The sequence below is a fragment of the Orycteropus afer genome, unplaced genomic scaffold (assembly GCF_000298275.1).
Source record: "Orycteropus afer afer isolate SDZICR_OR568_19922 unplaced genomic scaffold, OryAfe1.0 scaffold00127, whole genome shotgun sequence".
Classification (NCBI taxonomy): Eukaryota; Metazoa; Chordata; class Mammalia; order Tubulidentata; family Orycteropodidae; genus Orycteropus; species Orycteropus afer.
The window spans coordinates 2,398,213-2,418,335 of NW_006921714.1; the positions used below are offsets into that span (position 1 = coordinate 2,398,213).

At 45.2% G+C, this 20,123-nt stretch overlaps 1 protein-coding gene across 1 annotated transcript in view; it reads right to left on the bottom strand.

Moving 5' to 3' along the window:
• TTC7B (tetratricopeptide repeat domain 7B) overlaps window positions 1-20,123 on the bottom strand; it is a 397,140-nt gene that overhangs the window by 352,987 nt on the left and 24,030 nt on the right. The window contains exon 2 of the mRNA XM_042781492.1: window positions 7,125-7,255. Within this exon, the coding sequence (XP_042637426.1) occupies window positions 7,125-7,255 (131 nt within the window). The remainder of the gene's footprint in view (window positions 1-7,124; window positions 7,256-20,123) is intronic.

Here is a 20,123-nt window from a genome sequence, read left to right on the forward strand (position 1 = left end):
AGCTACCATTGTCAACCACTTGGAGGGGTATCTGTGTAGGAGATACTGGACAGAGTGAGAGAACAATGTGGAACAAAACTCAAAACCATAAAAAAAAAAAAAAAAGAAAGAAAGAAAAAAGAGAGACACCAGGTTTGCTAGTCTGATAGAGACTAGTGAAACCCCTGGCCCCTAGTTATCCTTCAGATCTGGAATTGAAGATACTCTTGTGGCTTCCAGCCAAATAAAAGACCAGCATATGGGCTGAACATTTATAATAGGTAGATACACTCCTTGGAGAGATCAATCATGGGAGAACAGATGGGCAGTGTATGCACAGGGCGACAGCGTGGGGGGGGCACGAGTGCATGGGAGGGAAGGACACAGGAAAGAGGTAACTATGGGGAGGAAGTGGGAGGGGAGCTCTTGCATTGTAGGAAATTGCAGTCAATATCATGATTAAAATGTGTATGAACTGCTGTATGGAGAATGAATTTGGTCTGTAAACTTTCACCCAAATCACAATAAAAATTTTAAAAAAATAATGCAAAGCAAGGAATAAAGCTACCTGGAGGAAGCTGGCACCGCAGCATTTATAACAAGAGGTTACCCAGCAGTACACTCATCACAGCATAGAGGGCATCCACTGGATGGACAGCATGTCGCCATGAAAACACTTGAAAGCTCTGACATGAAGGTAAATGAAAAGCAGCCAGATATAAAATTCTGGATGTTGTTAGGTGCTGCTGAGGCCATTCCCACTCGCACTGACCCCGTGACAGAGCTGAACTGCCCTAGACAGTGTCCTCAGCCACAATCTTCACGGAAGCAGTTCACTAGGTCTTTCTGCCACAGAGCTGCTCAGTGGGTTCCAACGACCACCCTTTTGGATAGAAGTCAAGTGCTTAACCATTGTGCTACCAGGGCTCCTTGTATCTTAAGTGCTATAAAATTATGAGGACAAAGACTGGCAGGAAACATACAAAAATTATGATAAGCTACTTTTCCAGTTTCCAGATTTTCACAGTGCAGTTTACGTGAGTTGTAGCCTACTGTTCCAGACAGGCAGGTGGCAGGCACAAAGCCAGAGGTGGCCAGGGAAGAACCCACTGCCGGGCCACTTTCTTGCTATTTCTTTCAGGAAGTGTTTATTCAGGTAGATTGTATTCAGCTAGGAACTGTAACCTGCTGCTCTGGCTTAGATCAAAAGGCAGGGCCTGGAAAGGGGGAGGGAAAGAAGCAGCTGTCTTTTCTTGATTGTCTCACCTTTTAAAGCCAAAAGCACAGCCTCATGGGCCTACAGAGTCACACCCTGCCCTTCTCATCAGCAGCACCGAGCACTTTTCCAAGGACATCTGGCTTCAATTCAAGACACACAGTAACCTTGCTCTAATCCAGTTCTAATCCAGCACCTCAGCTATGTCCCTGCAAGTTCCTCTTGTCAAGAGAATGAAGTCAGCGGAAGGCATGACCATGCTGACAACAACAGCTCCCGGACAAAGCATCAGTCTAAACTGGACACTGCACTGTTTGGGGACCTGGTGTTTCTTCTCAAGACCTTAGCACTAGAATGGCAAATAAAAGGTCTCCTGATACCCTATCATTTAGTGTTAGCTCCTTTTCTAAAACAGGGTGGGAAGAAACGAACTGTCAGCAGAAGGTAAAGTTCCACCCTGGCACTGTTTCCGCCCAAGGAAGCCACAGCCAGCTGGGTGGCCAGTGCCCGCGAAGGACAGAGACGGGATGACTTCATTAGCCAAAAGCAGGGCTCATATTATGATCTGCAACGATGAAGTCATCTTTATTCCTATCTCTGCACTTCCAGAAGCTCCTTGTGGGGCAGATAACTTCATTTATTGTTGGCATGATGCCTCCACCTGTAGATAAACTGATCAAGGCCATTCGATGTCATTTCTAATTCTATCTGCTCTAATTTGATTTATTTGATTAAATTATTTTTATATGCAGTGCTTTAGAGGTATCATCTATTCCTCTTCAGAGAACAAATTGTACAAGAAAGTTATGAGATGTCTCTGCAACCCTCATATCACAAGGACAACAATGAACAAATAATTCATGCGCACAGCTCGCCTGCATTCGAATTCTCTTTGGTTCTGTATGTACATGTGGCACACGGGGGGAGAACAGCATGCGGGAGGCCCCCAGTGCTGAGCCTGGGACCCATTGGTGGTGAAGAAGTGCTGGCTCTCTGGCCCCAGGCAAGTCGGGCATTACCAGCCCCACCATGAACATGGAAAGCTGAAGCACATGGCAGCAAATGCCGGGGCCAAGGTCACATACTCGGGAGTTAACGGAAGTCCAGAATCCAGATATGGGGGGAACTCGAGGCAAGATGCTGGCCCAGTAGCTTCAGCACAAGAACGGTGAAGCCAAATCCTCCTGAAAAAAATTATTCCATTACCATTCCCTTCAAAATTAGTTAACATTTTTAATAAAACAGCATGTTTATAATAGTCTAGATTTTAATCTAAATGTCTAAAATCTTCTAAGGCTAGGTTTCCTAAAGGAAGATTCCACAGGCAGGTGGCACAGGGACAGTCAATGACAACAAAGCTGACACTTAGTGTGTTCCAAACACGGACTGGGAGGTATATGAGTTGGCCCATTTATCTCTGTGACAGCCTGATTGCAATTTCTGGGGCAGAGAGAGGTTGCTTTACTTCCCCAAAGTCCCACAGCGAAGAGGTGGCAAGGCCAGGATTCCAACACTAGCAGTCGCTTCACAGCTGTGCTCTGCTGCCTCTCACAGGTTAAGCTGGCACCATGAGAGGAAGCCAAGGTCAGCTCTCTTTTCTGAAAGGTCACTGCCGCTAAGGAAACAAACAACTGGACCATCACTGCTCTACCCACTATGAGAGCAATGCAGAGAAAGGGCTACATCAGAAGTACAATTTGGTGGTTGCCACAATCAACACCCACTGTAGCAGCAGTCAAGAAATCAGATGTCATATTGCACTGTGCAACTCTGCTGCAAAAGACCTCTTTAAAGTGTTAAGAAAACAAAGATGTCACTTTGAAGACTAAGGTGTGCCTATCCCTAGCCACGGTGTTTGGAATCGTCTCATATGCATGTGAGAGCAGGACAATGAGTAAGGAAGACCAGAGAAGAGTTGATGCTTTTTGAGTTGTGGTGTTGGCAAAGAATACTGAAAGTACCGTGGAATGCTAGAAGAACTAACAAATCTGTCCTGGAAGGAGTGCAGCTGGAATGCTCCTTGGAAGGGAGAATGGCCAGACTTCATCTCACCTACTTTGGTCATATTATCAGAAGGGACCATTCCCTGGAGAAGGATATCATGCTTGGTAAAGTGAAGGGTCGGCAGAAAAGGGGAAGGCCCTCAATGAGATGGACTGACACAGTGGCTGCAACGATGGGCTCAGCTGTAGCGAGGACTGTGAGGCTGGTGCAGGACAGGGCAGTGTTTGTCCTGTTGTACAGAGGGTCGCTATGAGTCGAAGTCCACTTGACGGCACCTCACAACACAACTCCAAACTGTCCTCAGAAGTGCTCCCCAGATCTTATTCTTCCTAGTGAATGAAATTAAGAGCCAATACTAATAGATAATATGCCGCAATCCCCCAGCAGACAGAGTTTCTTTGCTATCGAATGGTTGGAAAGTGAGGGGGAAACCACTCAACGACTGCCTCTGCCCAACAGATCAAACATAGGAACAAATGTGGGATGGTCTATTTCAAAGGGCTGCCTACCCAGAAAATCCAAGTGCTATTTGCATAGGCTTTTACTGCTTTCCAATTCTCTTTCCCTAACATTGGCTGTTTTCAACTCAGCAGAATTCTTAAGTCATTTAAATAAAACTTTTTTTTAAGGCCAAGCAGATATCCTTTCAATAGCACACAATTTTCTTGAACTTCCAGAAAGTCCAGTGGTCCCTGATGGACGGTCATTTCCCCAACGGTCATTTCCCCACTTGACTTCTGACCCATCCACTGACAGCTTCTCAAGCACCTGCTACAGTCAAATGCCGGTTCAATCCCTGTCATTGCTGGGGCCCAGCCTGCTGGGGTCTGAGGGGGCCCAACGTGCTTTCTCATCAAGGGAAACCCATACTGGAAAATCGGAGCCTGAAATCTGAGAGCTCTATTATGCACAGCCCAATATTGAACCCCAGGCCAAAGTGGCTTCCCCAGGTTACTACGAGCTGTGGCTTGCTCGGTCAAATGCATATCAGGTACGTTCTCCATGTCAAGGTGAGGGGTTCTGTGTGTGTTTGAGGTGGCCTGGGACAGCAAAGTGAGTGGGCACTGAACTAAGTGTCAGGAGGCCAGAGTTCTAGTCTCAGCTTTGGCCCTAACTTCCTATGCATCCTGAATTTCTTCCGCAATCGCTGAAATCTCTTCCAGATCTAACGTCCCATGATCACCATTTCCCCAAATCCATGAAAAATAATTTCTTTTAACTCCTATGGTTGTATGCACGTCGGTGATGATGCAGCTGAAGAGCCAGCCAGCAGTGAGGAAGCTCACCTAGATCTGCCAGTCCCTCCATCACTGAAAACCCAGGCAACAGGGAACTCTCCTTTCCTGCAGCCGGCAGAAGGCAGCACACGAGAAGGCCGCAGAACAGCCGAGTGGGGCACAAAATAGGGGCCCCTCGTGGTGGGGCCCCTTGGGGTGGTCAGCAGTGTGGCTGGGTCAGCAGGTTCTCCATGCCCAGCGCTGGCCAGCACGGAGCTATCGTGGAGGCAGATAGTGAGCATAATGGGGATTTAAAAGCAGGCTGTACGACCATTTTGCTCAAGATCATTTCCTAAATTCTGAATAGCAAAAAAAGAGAAAAAAAATCCCTTCTCATGGCAGCTTGCTGATGGAATAGACAACATTTTGGCAAGACAGCCAAGTATCTTCCTGAACTCCAAGACGGTATGAATCATGATTTATAATCCGTTCTGGGTTAAGCCAGGTCAGACACCACCCCCATCATTCTTATCCACCTCTTCCTCTCTTGTGATTTGCACCCCACTTACCCTGCCTTCTGAAAGGCAACTCTTATCCTCATCTTATATGCTACCATATGCAAGAAAGATTTCTGAAGCCAAAAGTGGTTCCAGTCTGTACACTTACAAAATAAAAACTACCAAGATTGTGCTGGTCTCTGTCTATTCCAAAGGCGCTCTGGTGGCTCAGTGGTTAAACACTCAGCTGCTGACCAGAAGATCAGAGATTCGAAACCACCAGTTGCTTAAAGGGAAAAAGATGAGGCAGTCTGCTTCAGTAAAGATTGACAGCCTTGGAAACTCTATGGGGCAGTTCTACTCTGTCCTCTAGGGTCGCTATGAGTTGGAATTGACTTAATGGCAGTGGGTTTGGTTTTCTGGTTTCTCTATTCCAATCCTTATGGAACTAGAGAATTCAGAAAATTGATGGAAAACAAGATTTCTGATCATTTTCAAAGTCTCACAACATTTCTGATCATTTCAGTCTCACAAGACACATCTCTGGGTCTGAGGGGAAAGTCAGTGTCAGGCCATGATCAGAACTCCAGGAAACTGCTGGGGCAGGGACCGCGAGGAGCTACTGTTATTAATAATAACAAGTAACATTTACCAAGAATCTAATATGTTCCTGAATCTGGGAGAAGTGCCTTTATGTGCATGACCTTACATAACCCTTACCAGCCATTATATAGGAAAAAGATGAGGTAGTCTACTTCTGTAAAGACCACAGTCTTAGAAACCCTGTGGGGGAGTTCTACCCTGTCCTATAGGGTCACTCTGAATCAGAATCAACAAGACCACATGGGTATATAATCCCCAGGAAGTAGGAACTATTATTATACCCTTCTCTTGGGGGGGGGGCGGAATTTTACAAGCAGGTTCATTTTCCATTCAATAGTTCTTACCCTTTTTGTTTTGTGGCACTGAGTACATTCCCCGCAATGTAGCGCTCATCCCACCTCCTCCCTGTGGTCACCCTTTCCCTGTGTCCTTGCCTATGTGTTCCTGCCTCCCTACCTTTCTCCCTGTGGAAATGCTACCTTTCTGATCTCCCACGGTTGACTGTTCTAAGGAGTGCATCTCCCTGGTGGAGGTGTTCAGCTCACAGGCCTATTGATTATTTGGCTGAGAGCGAAACCACAGAATGAGTTCAATTCCAGGCCCGAAGGGTGACTCAGGGCCATAGTCTAGAGGGTTCTACCAGTCTCCATATGACCAGTAAACCTGGTCTTTTTTATGTTTTAAATTTTGTTCCACATTTTTTCTCCCACTCTATCCAAAAACCAAAAAAACAAACTCACTGCCATTGAGTCGGTTCTGACTCACAGCAACCACTTCTTGAGTTTCCAAGGCGGTATCTCTATGGAAGTAGATTGCCCAGTCTTCTTTCCGAGTGGCTGGTGGGTTTGAACCACCAGCCTTCTGGTTAGCAGTCAAGTGCTTTAGGCTTGATTCCTTACTATGCCCATTTTAGACTTGGGAAAATCTAGCCTGAGAGGTGAAGGAACTTAGTGAAGAGCAGAACCAAAAGGGAGTAACCCCTTTAAACAGGCAAGCTGCCCGTATCTCCCTGGCCCCATCCAGGCTCCCACCTTCTGTCTGACATGTGAGCTCAGGGCCTCTTGCTCACTCATTCTCAGCTCACGTGGTCCGCTTGTCAGCAGCTGGTTTCCACTGCCCACAACACAGGCAGACCACTGACCACTGGGCGGAAACCATCGCAGACAATGTCAGGGGATACACAGCCTGCTCCATGCAGGTCGGCCGGGAGACCTCAGCAGATCTTTGCCATATCTCCAAGGTAAAGCCTTCAAAACCCAATGAGCAGTTCGGCACATTGTCCACCCGGGCATAAAGGAAGCCTGACCCATTTTGCTTAGATGAATAGGAATGATGAGCCAGCTTCAGGCTGCTGAGGGCGTCAACAGATGCATGCTGTCATTGCTGCTCAGGGGACATGCAAACGCTTCACAGACACTGAACCGTCTATTTTTACAAGGCACCCCAGTCACCACCATCCTCCCCTTCACTTTAAACAAAGAAGCAAGCTTTGCACCCAGAGGCAGCCACGCTAAAGGCTCTGCAGAAGCTGACCACAGTTTTCTACAATCTGAATTGAATGGGGAAAAAAAAATGATCAAAAGGAATGAAAACATGGTCCTCACTTACCTTTTCTATCTCCTGGAGGTACAGGAGTGCAATGTCCCCTGCTTTCTCGTAACAGGTGATGACATCTTGTTCCCGGTCCACATGGAGGTTACTGGTAGAAGAGGAAATAGGCAACTTCTCTAAACAAAGTCCTAAAAAATACAAAACACAAAAACCGGGTTAAGTCCTTTCACTTCGGACTTAAGCTTTAATATTGTTCTAGCCAAAAGAAACCAAACTCACTGCCTTCGAGTCACATCCGACTCACAGCAAGCAACCCCTCCTTGGGCTTCCGAGGTGGTATCGCTATAGAAGTAGATCACCCAATCTTTCTTCTGAGGAGTGGCTGGTGGGTTTGATCCGTCAGCCTTCTGGTTAGCAGTCAAATGCCTTAGGCACTACACTATATTGTTCTATTGTTGTTGTTATGTACCGTCAAGTCTGTTGTTGTTGTTGTTATTTGCCATCAAGTCGGACCCGACTCATAGCGACCCCTTCTTGGGTTTCCAAGGCAGTATCACTATGGAAGTAGATTGCCCAACCTTCCTTCTGAGGCCGTCGAGTCTAGAAGGCCACAAATGGTCCCAGGATACCCTAAGAGGTCAGCAAAGCAGATTCTCTACCCTCTCTCTTTAGGGACAAAACAGAACATCAACATGGAGCCTCAAAAGAAATATACATAAGGTACAGAAGAAAGAGATCCCTAAATATGCAGAAAGCTCCATTTGACTTCAATATCTGGGTTGAAAACTCAGTCCGGTGCTTCCCCATGATTTCATTCAGACCTAAGAAAGATCTCATTCAAATATGTCCCAAATTCTAAAGAATTTTTAAAAATAATTTAAGCTAGGCTCACAGTAAAATATTAGCTACAAGAATATCTTCTGCCCAAAAATGTACACTTAATCTATTGAACATAAGAATCATTAAATGCTCTGAAGAGTCTGTTACTAGGGAAATCTTCCAGCGATAAGCCAACTCTCCACCTTGGAGTTCTGGAGAACAATGATACACAGATCAACTCTTAGTTCTGAGCCAAGGAAACAGCCAAAGCCAATTTGGTGGGCATTTCCTTGGATATGGAGGAGACAACTCCTTGTGAAGAGAGATTTCAGGCCTGAGATGCAAGAAAGCATGAGAGACTGGAAATACAGCAATACTGAGAGGAGCAGCTATAGCCTGAACCCAGCACCAACCTCTGCCCCTGACTTGAGCAACCAGTCTGGAGCAGGTCAGGTTTAGGTCTCCACCCACAAAGGGAGGCTGAGAAGCCCCCTGTGATCTGGGTCTCCACATACATTAGACACATTCCACTCCATGCCAAAGGTAAGAGAAGGGTGAAGACCGACAAACAGGGCACTGAATTTGAAGGGACCAGAGATTCCCGAGCCCCACCTACTCATGTTACAGATACAATGCTGAGATCTGCCATGGTCCAAAATCTCAGTCCATTATTGGGAGGACAAGAACTAGAACCCTGATCTTCAGCCTCCCAGACAACACCCATTACGTTGGTTGCTGATTTTCAGAGTTGAAACCACTACACAGAGGGGATCAGACACACTAAACCACTGACAATGACTCATAGCTCATGTGCATCCTTTGGAGAACGGTCTCATCCAAGTTGCTCTTATCAGCAATAGTCCCCTCGAGAGGCTGAGGAAGGAGCCATGGGAGACAGCTGTACCTCACTTCTCAGGGAGTCAACAACTGAGGACAGTAGGCCTGGGAGCTGGGAGGTTACCACGTTGTTACAGAGGACCAAGACCACCCCAAGATTTTGTTAATTCTTGAATAGCTTTATTGAGGTTTAATTGTCACATAATAACCTGCACATGATCTTCTGTTTCCTGATGATAGACTTTTGTTATTGCTGTATTTATTCATTTATACATACTTTAAGACCGAAGAAGAGTTGATGCTTTTGAGTTGTGGTGCTGGCAAAGAATGCTGAAAGTACCATGGACTGCTAAAAGAACTAACAGATCTGTCCTGGAGGAAGTGCAGCCGGAATGCTCCTTGGAAGCGAGAATGGCCAGACTTCGTCTCACCTATTTTGGTCATGTTGTCAGAAGGGACCATTCCCTGGAGAAGGATGTCATGCTTGGTAGGGTGGAGGGTCGACAAAAGAGGGGGAGGCCTTCAACGAGATGGATTGACACAGTGGCTGCGATGATGGGCTCAAGTATAGCAGGGATTGTGGGGCTGGCGCGGGATCGGGCAGTGTTTCGTTCTGCTGTGCATGGGGTCACTATGAGTCGGAAACGACTCAACGGCACTTAACAACAACAACAACAACATACTTTAAATCAGCCAAAGTCCATAGTTTACATAAGGGATCACTCTTTGTGTTGTACAGTTCTACAGATTTTGACAGCGCATAATCTCATGTAGCCACCGTTCTACTGCCATACAGAATAATTCTCCCACTCAAATTCCCGGGCTTCACCTGCCCAATCCCTGCTGCCCTCCCCTCTGAGCCCCCAGCCACCAAGCAATCACCGATCTTTCTATTGTCTCTATAGTTTTCTCTTTTCTAGAATGTCATAGTTGGGATCATATAGTATGCAGGCTTTTCAAGCTGGCTTATTTCAATTAGCAATGTGCATTTAAGGTTCCTCCATGTCTTTGCATGGCTTGAAAACTAATTTCTTTTTATTGTTAAATCATATCCCATTGCATGGATGTAACAGTTTGTATATTCATTCACCTACTGAGGACATCTTCATTGCTTCCAATTTGGGGCACTCTGAATAAAGCTGCTATAAACATCCACGTGCAAGTTTTTGTGTGGACACAGCATTTCTCATAGCAAAGTTCTGTTGATAACGATTTCTTTCAACTTTTACATGTCTGAGAAAGGCCTTATGTAGCCTTCACTTTTAAAATATATTTTTACTGAATATGGAATTCAGGGTACAGTTTTTCTTTTTCTATCTCTTCTTTTCTTGTTAGTATGCTAAAGATGCTGTTCCATGGGATGCTCACTTGCCTAGATTCTGACTAGAAGTCCCGTGACATCCTATCTCTGTTCCTCTGCATGTAACGTGGCCTTTTTATCCTGGCTGCCTTTAAGATCTTCTCTTTGTCACTGGTTGTGAGAAATGTGGCCTGCAAAGTGCTTGGGTGCAGTCCTCTACATCTTTCTTGTGCTTGGGGTTCATTGAGCATCTTGGTTTATGGTTTTCATCAAATCTGAAAATTTTCAGCCATCATTTCTTCAAACATTTTTTATGTCACTCATCGTAGGGGTCTCTACTTATACACAGATTAGGCTTCCTACTGTTGTCCCACAGCTCACTGATGCTTTCTCACTTTTTGAAAATATCTCTTTGTGTTTCATTACAGATAGTTTTTATTGCTACATCTTCAAGCTTACTAGTCTTTCTTCTATACTGTCTAATCTTCCACTAATCTTATTCAGTGTATTTGTTTTGGAGTTTTCATCGCTGGAAACTTGATTTGGGTCTATTTTTATCTTTCACATCCCTACTCAACTTTCTGAACTTACAGAATACATTGATAGGAACTGTTTTAGTGACTTTCCATTTAGAGTCAAACTTGCTTATGCAGTTAGAAAAATCACTAAGCAGCATCTCTCCAGTGTGAACTCTGTTACAATCTCTTGACATTTCCTCTGGAGGAGGATGTAAGATAAACTAAACAAATTCACCATTTTGTATAACAGCTCCAGAACCACCCAAAAGCTAGCACTTAATAGGGTTTCCTAAATGTGCTTTAAGTGCTCGCTTACACAAAATTAAAATCACTAGAAAACAACAAAAAGAGATTTCTCATAATCTGTCCTCTGCTTGTATGAGAAGCAACTAAATAACACACAAGTTGGTAATCAGAGATTTACTATAAAGAAAGCAAATACCTCCAGAGTGCCAAAGGGACAGGAAAACGGGGTCTTCCTTTGGCACCTTGTACCAATGCAGGTTGGGGTCTGACCAGTAATTCTCATGAAGATGACCAAGGCCTCAAGGGACACTCTGAGCCCAATGAATAAAAGTAAGGCCAAATCTAGTTCAACACTTTGATTGTCATCTTTATTTTATTGAATTGAAAATCAGTCTTCTAGGGCTGTGGTCCAGGTCCATGCACAACTGGTAAGAATACTTAGCAGTTACATAACTTAGCCCCCCACTGTGAGAAGAGACCAGTGTCACTGGTGGGGTCACGCTCTCATTTGAAAGGTATGTGTACACCCAAGGTTCGGGCTGGCAAATGGGTCCCCGGTAAGGAGTCCATTCTTGTGGAGGTAGCCCTGTGGAGGGGAATCTTTATTGGAAATCTTGTTCCTCATCTTCTCCCAAATGCTATGGTGTGCATTCCATGGACACATCCCAGAATGATGGCAGAGTCTTGATGCACCACAGTGAATTCATGGCTATACAGCACAGTTACAGAATATCTCTCTGTCAAAAGCTGGTTACAGGCCCTCGGGACTATCTATAAATTTTCAAGTGTCTGGGATCAGATCAACACTGTCTGGAAAGCTAAGTCTTGAGGCTATGGCCCCAAGTGGTTTCCATTAAAATGCCAGATGAAGCCTTGTCAGTTTGTAAAGCTACCTCATCAATAATGTTTTTACTTTTTTCCCCAGAGAAAGGCATGACAAAAAGGAAAAAACAGACTTGACCAGAGAGCTGGTGCAACAGCAACGCCTAATGAACGTCTCAATACCATCTGCATCTCCAAAATCAAAGCTCCGTACAGAAAGAGTGGACATGAAGTACCTCTGACCAAGCATCAAGGCCAGCTTTGAATCATAGGTAGAAAAAAGCGGATCACCATGAGCTGTGATTTGAAGAATGCTGAGTAGCCACTGGACCCAAAATTTATCTCCCTGCCACGGGGGGGAGTTCCTACCACTAGACTCCTTCTGAAAGGTCTTTTTTATGAAGGGCAATATATTTGGAACATATTAATGATAATTAAATCATTCAGATCACATTTAACTGCTTTCAAAGCTCTTCCATATGCATTAGCCCTTTGGGGCCTATTTCATATGCACTATCTCTGGTGGCACAGTGATAAGGCATTTGGCTGCTAACCAGAAGGTCAGTGGTTCAAACCCACCAGCTGCTCCATGGGAGGAAGATGGGAGGAATCTACTTTCATAAAGATTTACAGCCTCAGAAATCCTATGGGAGTCACTATGAGTCAGAATTGACTCAATGGCAATGGGTTTGTTTTCTTTTCTTTAATTGCCTCCCAACGTTATGGAAAAAAGAAACTCGGAAAAAAGAATCTCAGAGAAGTTAAGAGACTGGCCCAAGGTCTGTGCAGGAGCCAGACCTGGAAATTATTAAGGAGCCCATGAGCTGAAGAAAATGTATCCTGCCCTAAGTAATGTTCTAAGCAAGGAAACCAAACTGTGGAAGCAAAGGTGCTATGTAGGGTCCAGTAGACAGTGGGAAGGGCTGCTGGGACCATAGAGAGAAGGCTGAGGACCCTGGACTCTGAGAAGCTCCAAGAAATGTAATGAACATGCCCAACCGCTGAACTACTCTATGTAGGTGTGAGTCACACAGCACGGTATGGCAAACTGACTGGCCACCCTTTGCCTTCTTCTGCATGAAGGTTTGCTCACGTCTGACAAGGATCTCCATTGTCTTTCCCTGGAGGTTCAGTTGAGGGTACCATGGCATTGCCATAAAACCCAGATCACTCGAATGGTGATAACCCCAAGTTTTTTCAGGTCTAATTGGTGATCCCTCAGGTAGGAGTCTTACCGAGGTAAGTAAATCTGAATAGTGTCAATAAAAATAAAGACTCATTTATTAAGGCCCTACTCAGCACCCAACACTATGCCTGGGGCTCGACATGTTGTTGTTGTTGTTATTTGCCGTCGAGTCGGATCTGACTCATAGCAACCCTTCCTTGGGTTTCCGAGGCGCTATCACTATGGAAGGAGCTCTGGTACTATAGTGCCTAAGGCACCTGGCTGCTAACCAGAAGGCTGGAGGTTCAAAACCACCAGCCACTCCTTGGAAGGAAGATGGGGCAATCTACTTCCGTAGTGATACTGCCTGGGAAACCCAAGGAGGGGTCGCTATGAGTCAGGTCTGACTGGAAAGCATATAACAATAACAACAATCACTACGGAAACAACAACAATCACTACGGAAGTAGATTGCCCAACCTTCCTGCCGAGGAGTGGCCGGTAGGTTTGAACCACCAGCCTTATGGTTAGCAGTCAAGTGTCTTAGGCACTATACCACCAGAGCTCCTGGGGCTCAACATAGGTATGACTAATCCCTATAGCCACCCTGCAAAGAAAGTGTTAACAGCACCCGAGAGATAAGACAGATCTCATATGTCAGCAGCTACTAACTGATAAAGCCAGGTTTTGACCCACCATCCTACTACAGAGGCTGTGCACAATATCCTGTCTCTGAGAGGTGCCAGCAGCATATTCAGTGCCTGGATAATGGCAGTGCCAATAAAAATGAGTTTCTAATTGCAAAGGCCTAGAACTCAAAGTCCAGGGCTTTAGGGCAGTGATTCTCTCTCTCCCCAAGGGCTGCATGACCCAAGGCAGTTCCCTGGATTGCAGTGCCTCCTACTGTTTGTCTACGTCCCAAGGGCTGAGTGACCCGGATGCCACTTTAAGCTGGTTATCCTATTAAGCTGGGTACTCTACCATACTAACAGCCAAATCAAATATTTTTATTTTTGAAAATCAAATAAAAATGGACAGCAAGTGCATTTCTTAAAGAGTTATGCAACATGATAAGAGACTATAAAATTATACAATTTTATGAACTATGTTCTACAAAACTAAACATTGTTTCCTCAGTTATCTAAACTACATCTCTGGAAGGCAGATCAGGACAAGTACACCCTGATGCTTTGACCTACAGGTGAATTTATAACTGGAAGTACCAGAAAAACGTTATTATTACACCATGTCTCTGTTAATCCAGCCCCGTGGTATAGACTTCAAAGGCAGTAGGACAATTTCCAGGGATCTCAGTTTCCAAGGCTGAAAAGAAACTCAGGAAAAGAGATTCTAGATACTCAAAGCCAAACCCTGGCCAAGGTTGCTGGTCTTGCGTTCTCACCTGCAGAATGGCCCAGCTCCCACAGGTATCAGATTTACTCAACCAATGGAAGGACATGCTACTGTTCAGGGGAATACAGAGGAGAAACCACCTCTGGAAACCACCAAGTAGGGCAGTGGGGGGCGCTAGCCTAGATCTCAGGTGAAGTCCCTTTCAATCCAGAGGGTCTAGGATTTTTAGTGCTCTGTGGGCCGGATGCCATAGGCAGCTCCTTCTGAGTGTTTTGCCAATTGCTGTCTTCCTTCTAGAGTCAGTGCATGTTTCCAGAAGGTGCATGTGTGTACACACAGCACACACATGCATGGACTCCTCATAAAAAAAGAAAAAAAGAGGATGCCAGGCCCTGGACGGGACATTCACTTGCTAGAGCAGATGATCATTCAATGTCCCTTCTGGCTCTATAATTCTGTGAGCAAAGGAAATGCTAATTGAACCTGAGATGCTCGCTAAATGAGGTTTTTTATTGTTATTTCTCTGCTCTAAGTCTCTCTTTAGTGAGTACGTTGTTGCTGCTTGGTGCCATGGAGTCTGTTCGGACCCATAGTGACCCCACGTACAGAAGAAGCCCACACTGCCCAGCCCAGCGCCACCCTCACGATCATTGCCACGGTTCAGCCCACGGTTGCAGCCGCTGTGTCGAGCCACCTCATGGGGGGTCTTCCTTTCTTTCACTTACCCTCTGCTTTACCAAGCACAGTATCTTTCTCCAGGGACTTGTCCCTCCTGATAAACTCACAAAACCCAAATTCACTGCCATTGAGTCGCCTCCGACTCATAGTGACCCCTCCTTGGGTTTCTGAGGCAGTATCACTACGGAACTAGATTGCCCAACCTTCCTTCTGAGGAGTGGCTGGTGGGTTTGAACTGCAGCCTTCTGGTTAGCAGTCAAGTGCCTTAGCACTATGCCACCAGAGCTCCTGACAACATGTCCAAAATATGTGAAACAAAGTCTTGCCATCCTCACTTCCAAGGACCATTCTGGTTGCACTTTGTCCAAGACAGATTAGTTCATTCCTCTGGCACTCCATGGTAAATCCAACATTCTCCATCTACACCATAATTCCAAGGCATCAGTTCTCCTTTGGTCTTCCTCACTCATTGTCCAGCTTTCACATGCATGTTGTTGTTGTTGTTATGTGCTGTCGAGTCGGACCCGACTCATAGCGACCCCTCCTTGGGTTTCCTAGGCAGTATCACTACAGAAGTAGATTGCCCCATCTTCCTTCCAAGTAGTAGTGGCTGGTGGGTTTGAACCGCCAGCCTTCTGGTTAGCAGTCACTAGGCACTATGCTACCAGAGCTCACATGCATGAGGCTACTGAAAATACCATGGTTTGGAGTCAGGAGCACCTCAGTCCTCAGTGTTACTTTGCTTTTGAACACTTTAAAGAGGTCTTTTGCAGCAGATTTGCCTGATAACACATCATTTGATTTCTTAACTGCTGGCTCCATGGGCACTGATTGTGAATCCAAGTAAAATGAAATCCCTAACAACTTCCATCTTTTCTTCATTTATCATGGTGCTGCTTAGTGGTCCAGTGGAGGTGTGAGCCATACTAAAGGCTGCAGTCTTTGATCTACATTAGTTAGTGCTTCAAGTCCTCTTCACCTTCAGCAAGCAAGGCAGTGTCGTCTGCGTATCGCAGGTTGCTAATGAGTCTTCCTCCAACTCTGATGCCATACTCTTCTTCATACGATTCAGCTTCTCCAATTATTTACTCCACATACAGAGCGAATAAATATGGCAAAAGGATACAACTCTGACACACACCGTTTCTGATCTTAAGCCACACAGTATCCCCTTGTTCTGTTCAAATGACTGCCTCTTGGCCTATGTGCATGTTCCACAAAGGTAACACTGTGTTTTGTTGCAATATTTTTAATCTAAAAATCACAGCTACTACCTAACTGAGGAAGTGCAGCCAGAATGCTCCTTGGAAGCAAGAATGGCCAGACTTCGTCTCACCTATTTTGGTCATGTTGTCAGAAGGGACCATTCCCTGGAGAAGGATGTCATGCTCGGTAGGGTGGAGGGTCAGCGAAAGAGGGGGAGGCCTTCAACGAGATGGATTGACACGGTGGCTGCGATGATGGGCTCGAGTATAGCAGGGATTGTGGGGCTGGCACGGGATCAGGCAGTGTTTCGTTCTGCTGTGCATGGGGTCTCTATGAGTCGGAAATGACTCAACGGCACTTAACAACAACAACCTAACTGCCAAACTGCTGGGTAAAATATCAAGAGGTGAAAACGCAAGGGCTTGTGAGAAGACAGAACTGGATTCAAACCCTTGCTTTGTTATTTAATAGCTCTGTGACTTTGAGCAGTGACTTCACATGTCAGAATCTCTTTTTCCTCATCAAACAAATGGCAAGAACAGTACCTGCTTCAATTGATCATTACGAGGCTTAGCCCAGGGGCTGGCCCACGGTAAGTACTCCATGATCATTTCTGTTATCAACACGTACCTTTCATAAAGGCAATGATAAGTCCCCTAAATTTTTTGGAGGGGATCTGAAAAATGCTTAAAAGCATCAAGAAGAAAATAACAATCACCCTTATTCTTACCACTTAAACACAGCTACCATTTGACACAAGAGTCAAAATGGATTCAGAAGAGGATATGGAATGAGGGATATCATTGCTGATGTCTGACGGATCTTGGCTTAAAGCAAAGAATATCAGAAAGATGTTTACCTGTGTTTTCTTGACTACACATGGCATTCAAGTATGTAGATCATAACAAACTGTGGATAATATTACCAAAAATGGGAATTCCTGAACACTTAATTGTGCTTAAGTGGAACATGCACATAGACCACGAGGCAGTCCTTTGAACAGAACAAGGGGATATGTGTGGTTTAAAATTAGAAGCAGTGTGTGTCAGGGCTGTACCCTTTCAGTATATTTATTCAATCTGTATGCTGAGCACATAATCCGAAAAACTGGATTATATGAAGAAGAATGGGGCATCAGGATTGGAGGAAGACTCATTAACAGCCTGCGACATGCAGGTGACACAACTTTGCTCACTGAAAACTAAGAGGACTTGAAGCACTTACTGATGAAGACGAAAGACTACAGTCTTCAGTACAGACTGCACCTCAACAAAACTGGCCCTATAAATACCATCATAATAAATGATGAAAACCAAATGACATATTCATTGGGCAAATTTGCTGCAGAAAATCTCTTCAAAGTGTTAAAAAGCAAAGCTGTCACTTTGAGGACGAAGGTGCACCTGATCTGACTCACGGTCTGTTCACTCACCTCAGACGCATGGGAGAGCTGGGCAACGAACAAGGAAAGACCGAGGAAAAACTGATGCGTTTGAGTAACAGTGTTGGTGAACAATGTTAAATATATCACGGACTGCCAGAAAAATGAAATCTGTCTTGGAAGAAGTCCAGCCAGAATGCTCCTTAGAAGCAAAGATGCCAAGATTTTGTCTCTCATACTTTGGACATGTCATCAGGAGGGACTAGTTCCTGGAGAAGGACATCATGCTTCGTAAAGTAGAGGGTCAGCAAAAAAAGGAAGACCTTCGACGAAATGGATTGGCACAATGGCTGCAGCAGTGGGCTCAAATATAGCAAGAATTACGAGAACAGCACAGGACCAGGCAATTTGTCAGTACACTGAATACAGGATGGCTGTAAGTCAGCACTAACTTGACAGCATCTAACGTTTGGCACAGGAGTCCACAGGTGGCAAAACAGTTCAGCACTCAGCTACTAACTCAAAGATCGGTGGTTCAAGTCCACCCCACGGTACCTCAGAAGGTAGGCTAGTGATCGGCTTCCAAAAGATTATTGTTGTTATTATGTGCTGTCGAGTCAGACTCAACTCCTAGCAACCCTTCCTTGGGTTTCCGAGGCAGTATCGCTATGGAAGTAGATTGCCCAACCTTCCTTCCGAGGCGTGGCTGGTAGGTTTGAACCGCCAGTCTTCTGGTTAGCAGTCAAGTGCCTTAGGCACTATGCTACCAGAGATCCTTCCAAAAGATTACAGCCATTGAAAACTCCATGGCACACACTTCTACTGTGAAACACATGGGATCGCCATGCGTCAGAATTGACTCAACAGTGACTGGTTTGGCTCTTTGAACATTTGGGATAACCCTCAACTTTTAAATAATCTATGATGCCAGGTTAACTTTGCTCTTGGTTCTGGTTTCCCTCCTATGAAGAGTGGGTCATTCTGTGGCATCCCTACTGTAGCCCTGGATGCCCCAACTACAGCATGGAATGTGGGCAGACAGAGAACAGGAGTGTGTGTCCTTTCTTCATTTCTCAGATTCTCACTGAGCACCAACTATGTGAAATACTCTGGGTTAGGGCATGGTCTTTGACCTTAAGAAGCTCCAGCTCATAGATCAATCATGGGAGAATAGAAGGGCTGTGTATGCACAGAGAGACAGCTCGGGGGCCAGGAGTGCATGGAAGGCAAGGACACAGGGAAGAGGTAATTCTGGGGAGGAAGTGGGAGGGGAGCTGTAGCATTGTGGGAAACTGCAGTCAATGTCATGAGACAAAATGTATGTGAGCTGCTGTATGGAAAGTGAATTTGCTCTGTAAACTTTCACCCAAATCACAATAAAGATTTAATTTTTTTTTTTTTTTTTAAAAAAAGGAGCTCTAGCTCTAGTAGAGGAAAATGCCACTTCAAAATCATGTAAAAAGCACAGTTGCTGAGACACACATGGCATCACAGAAGAAATAAGAAGAAACACATCAGCTGACCTCAACCTAAGACTCTACCCTACAATCTTTCTCTGGACCTTTTGAGTCTCTGCTTGCTTCCAAAAAGAGAACCAATGAAGAGCCTATTGAAATAACCGACATTAAATATGAATATAAGTCAGGTGCAATCAAAGAGCTCTTACTCTTCTTACACCATCTAAATATAAACAGGAAGCTTTGATAGCAACCTGAGCTGAATAGCCACATGTAACACAGCATTCACAAATCATTCAACCTAGAATGGGAAGAGGCCGAGAGATTCCTGAGTGTGAAGTAAACAGCCAGCCAAAGGCTTACACAGCAGATCTCCTCCAAGCCAGGCCTCACAGGCTCCCTCTCCCACACCTGTTAATCCGACATCTGGGTTTCAAACCTCAGAGAAGCAAGCACTCAGCTAGGGCTCCCCTGGGCCCAGTGCTTAAATGAGGACAACCCCCACTACTTCCTAAGACCCCACTCATGGACTTTTCTCTGAAATGACTTTTTTCACTGCACTTCTAGGGATGGCAAAGCTTCAAGAAAATGAAAAACAGTTTATCAAGGAAAGAAAAATTCGACCCCTTATCTACTCTCACTTTACAGAGGAGGAAATTCAAGCTCAGAGAGGGTTATGGATATGCCAAAGGCCAAAGAGGGGAATTGACAGAGTCAACCACAATGGGCCCACAGGTATTTGGGTCACCATCCCCCAAGAGACTGGAGAATCTTTCTGTCAGGGAGAAGCAAGGTCAGCGGTTACCTGTCTGTCCTGCAGCTCCAGGACCAAGAAGGACACTGCTGTTGTTAGGTGCTGTGGAGTTGGTTCTGACTCATAGTGACCCTATATACAACAGGAAGAAATGCTGCCTGGTCCCGCGCCAACTTCACAATCACTGCTATGCTCGAACCAACTGTTGCAGCCACTGTGACAATCCATCTTGTTGAGGGTTTTCCTCTTTTTTGCTGACCTTCTACCAAGCATGATATCTTTGTTAGTTATCTAGTGCTACTATAACAGAAACATCACAAGTGACTGGCTTTAACAAACAAAAATTTATTCCCCCCCCCCTCAAGTTTAGAAGGCTGTTGTTGTTGTTGTTATGTGCCATCGAGTCAGCCCTGACTCATAGCAACCACTCCTTGGGTTTCCAAGGTGGTATCACTACGGAAGTAGATTGCCCCATCTTCCTTCCAAGGAGTGGCTGGTGGGTTTGAACCACCAGCCTTCT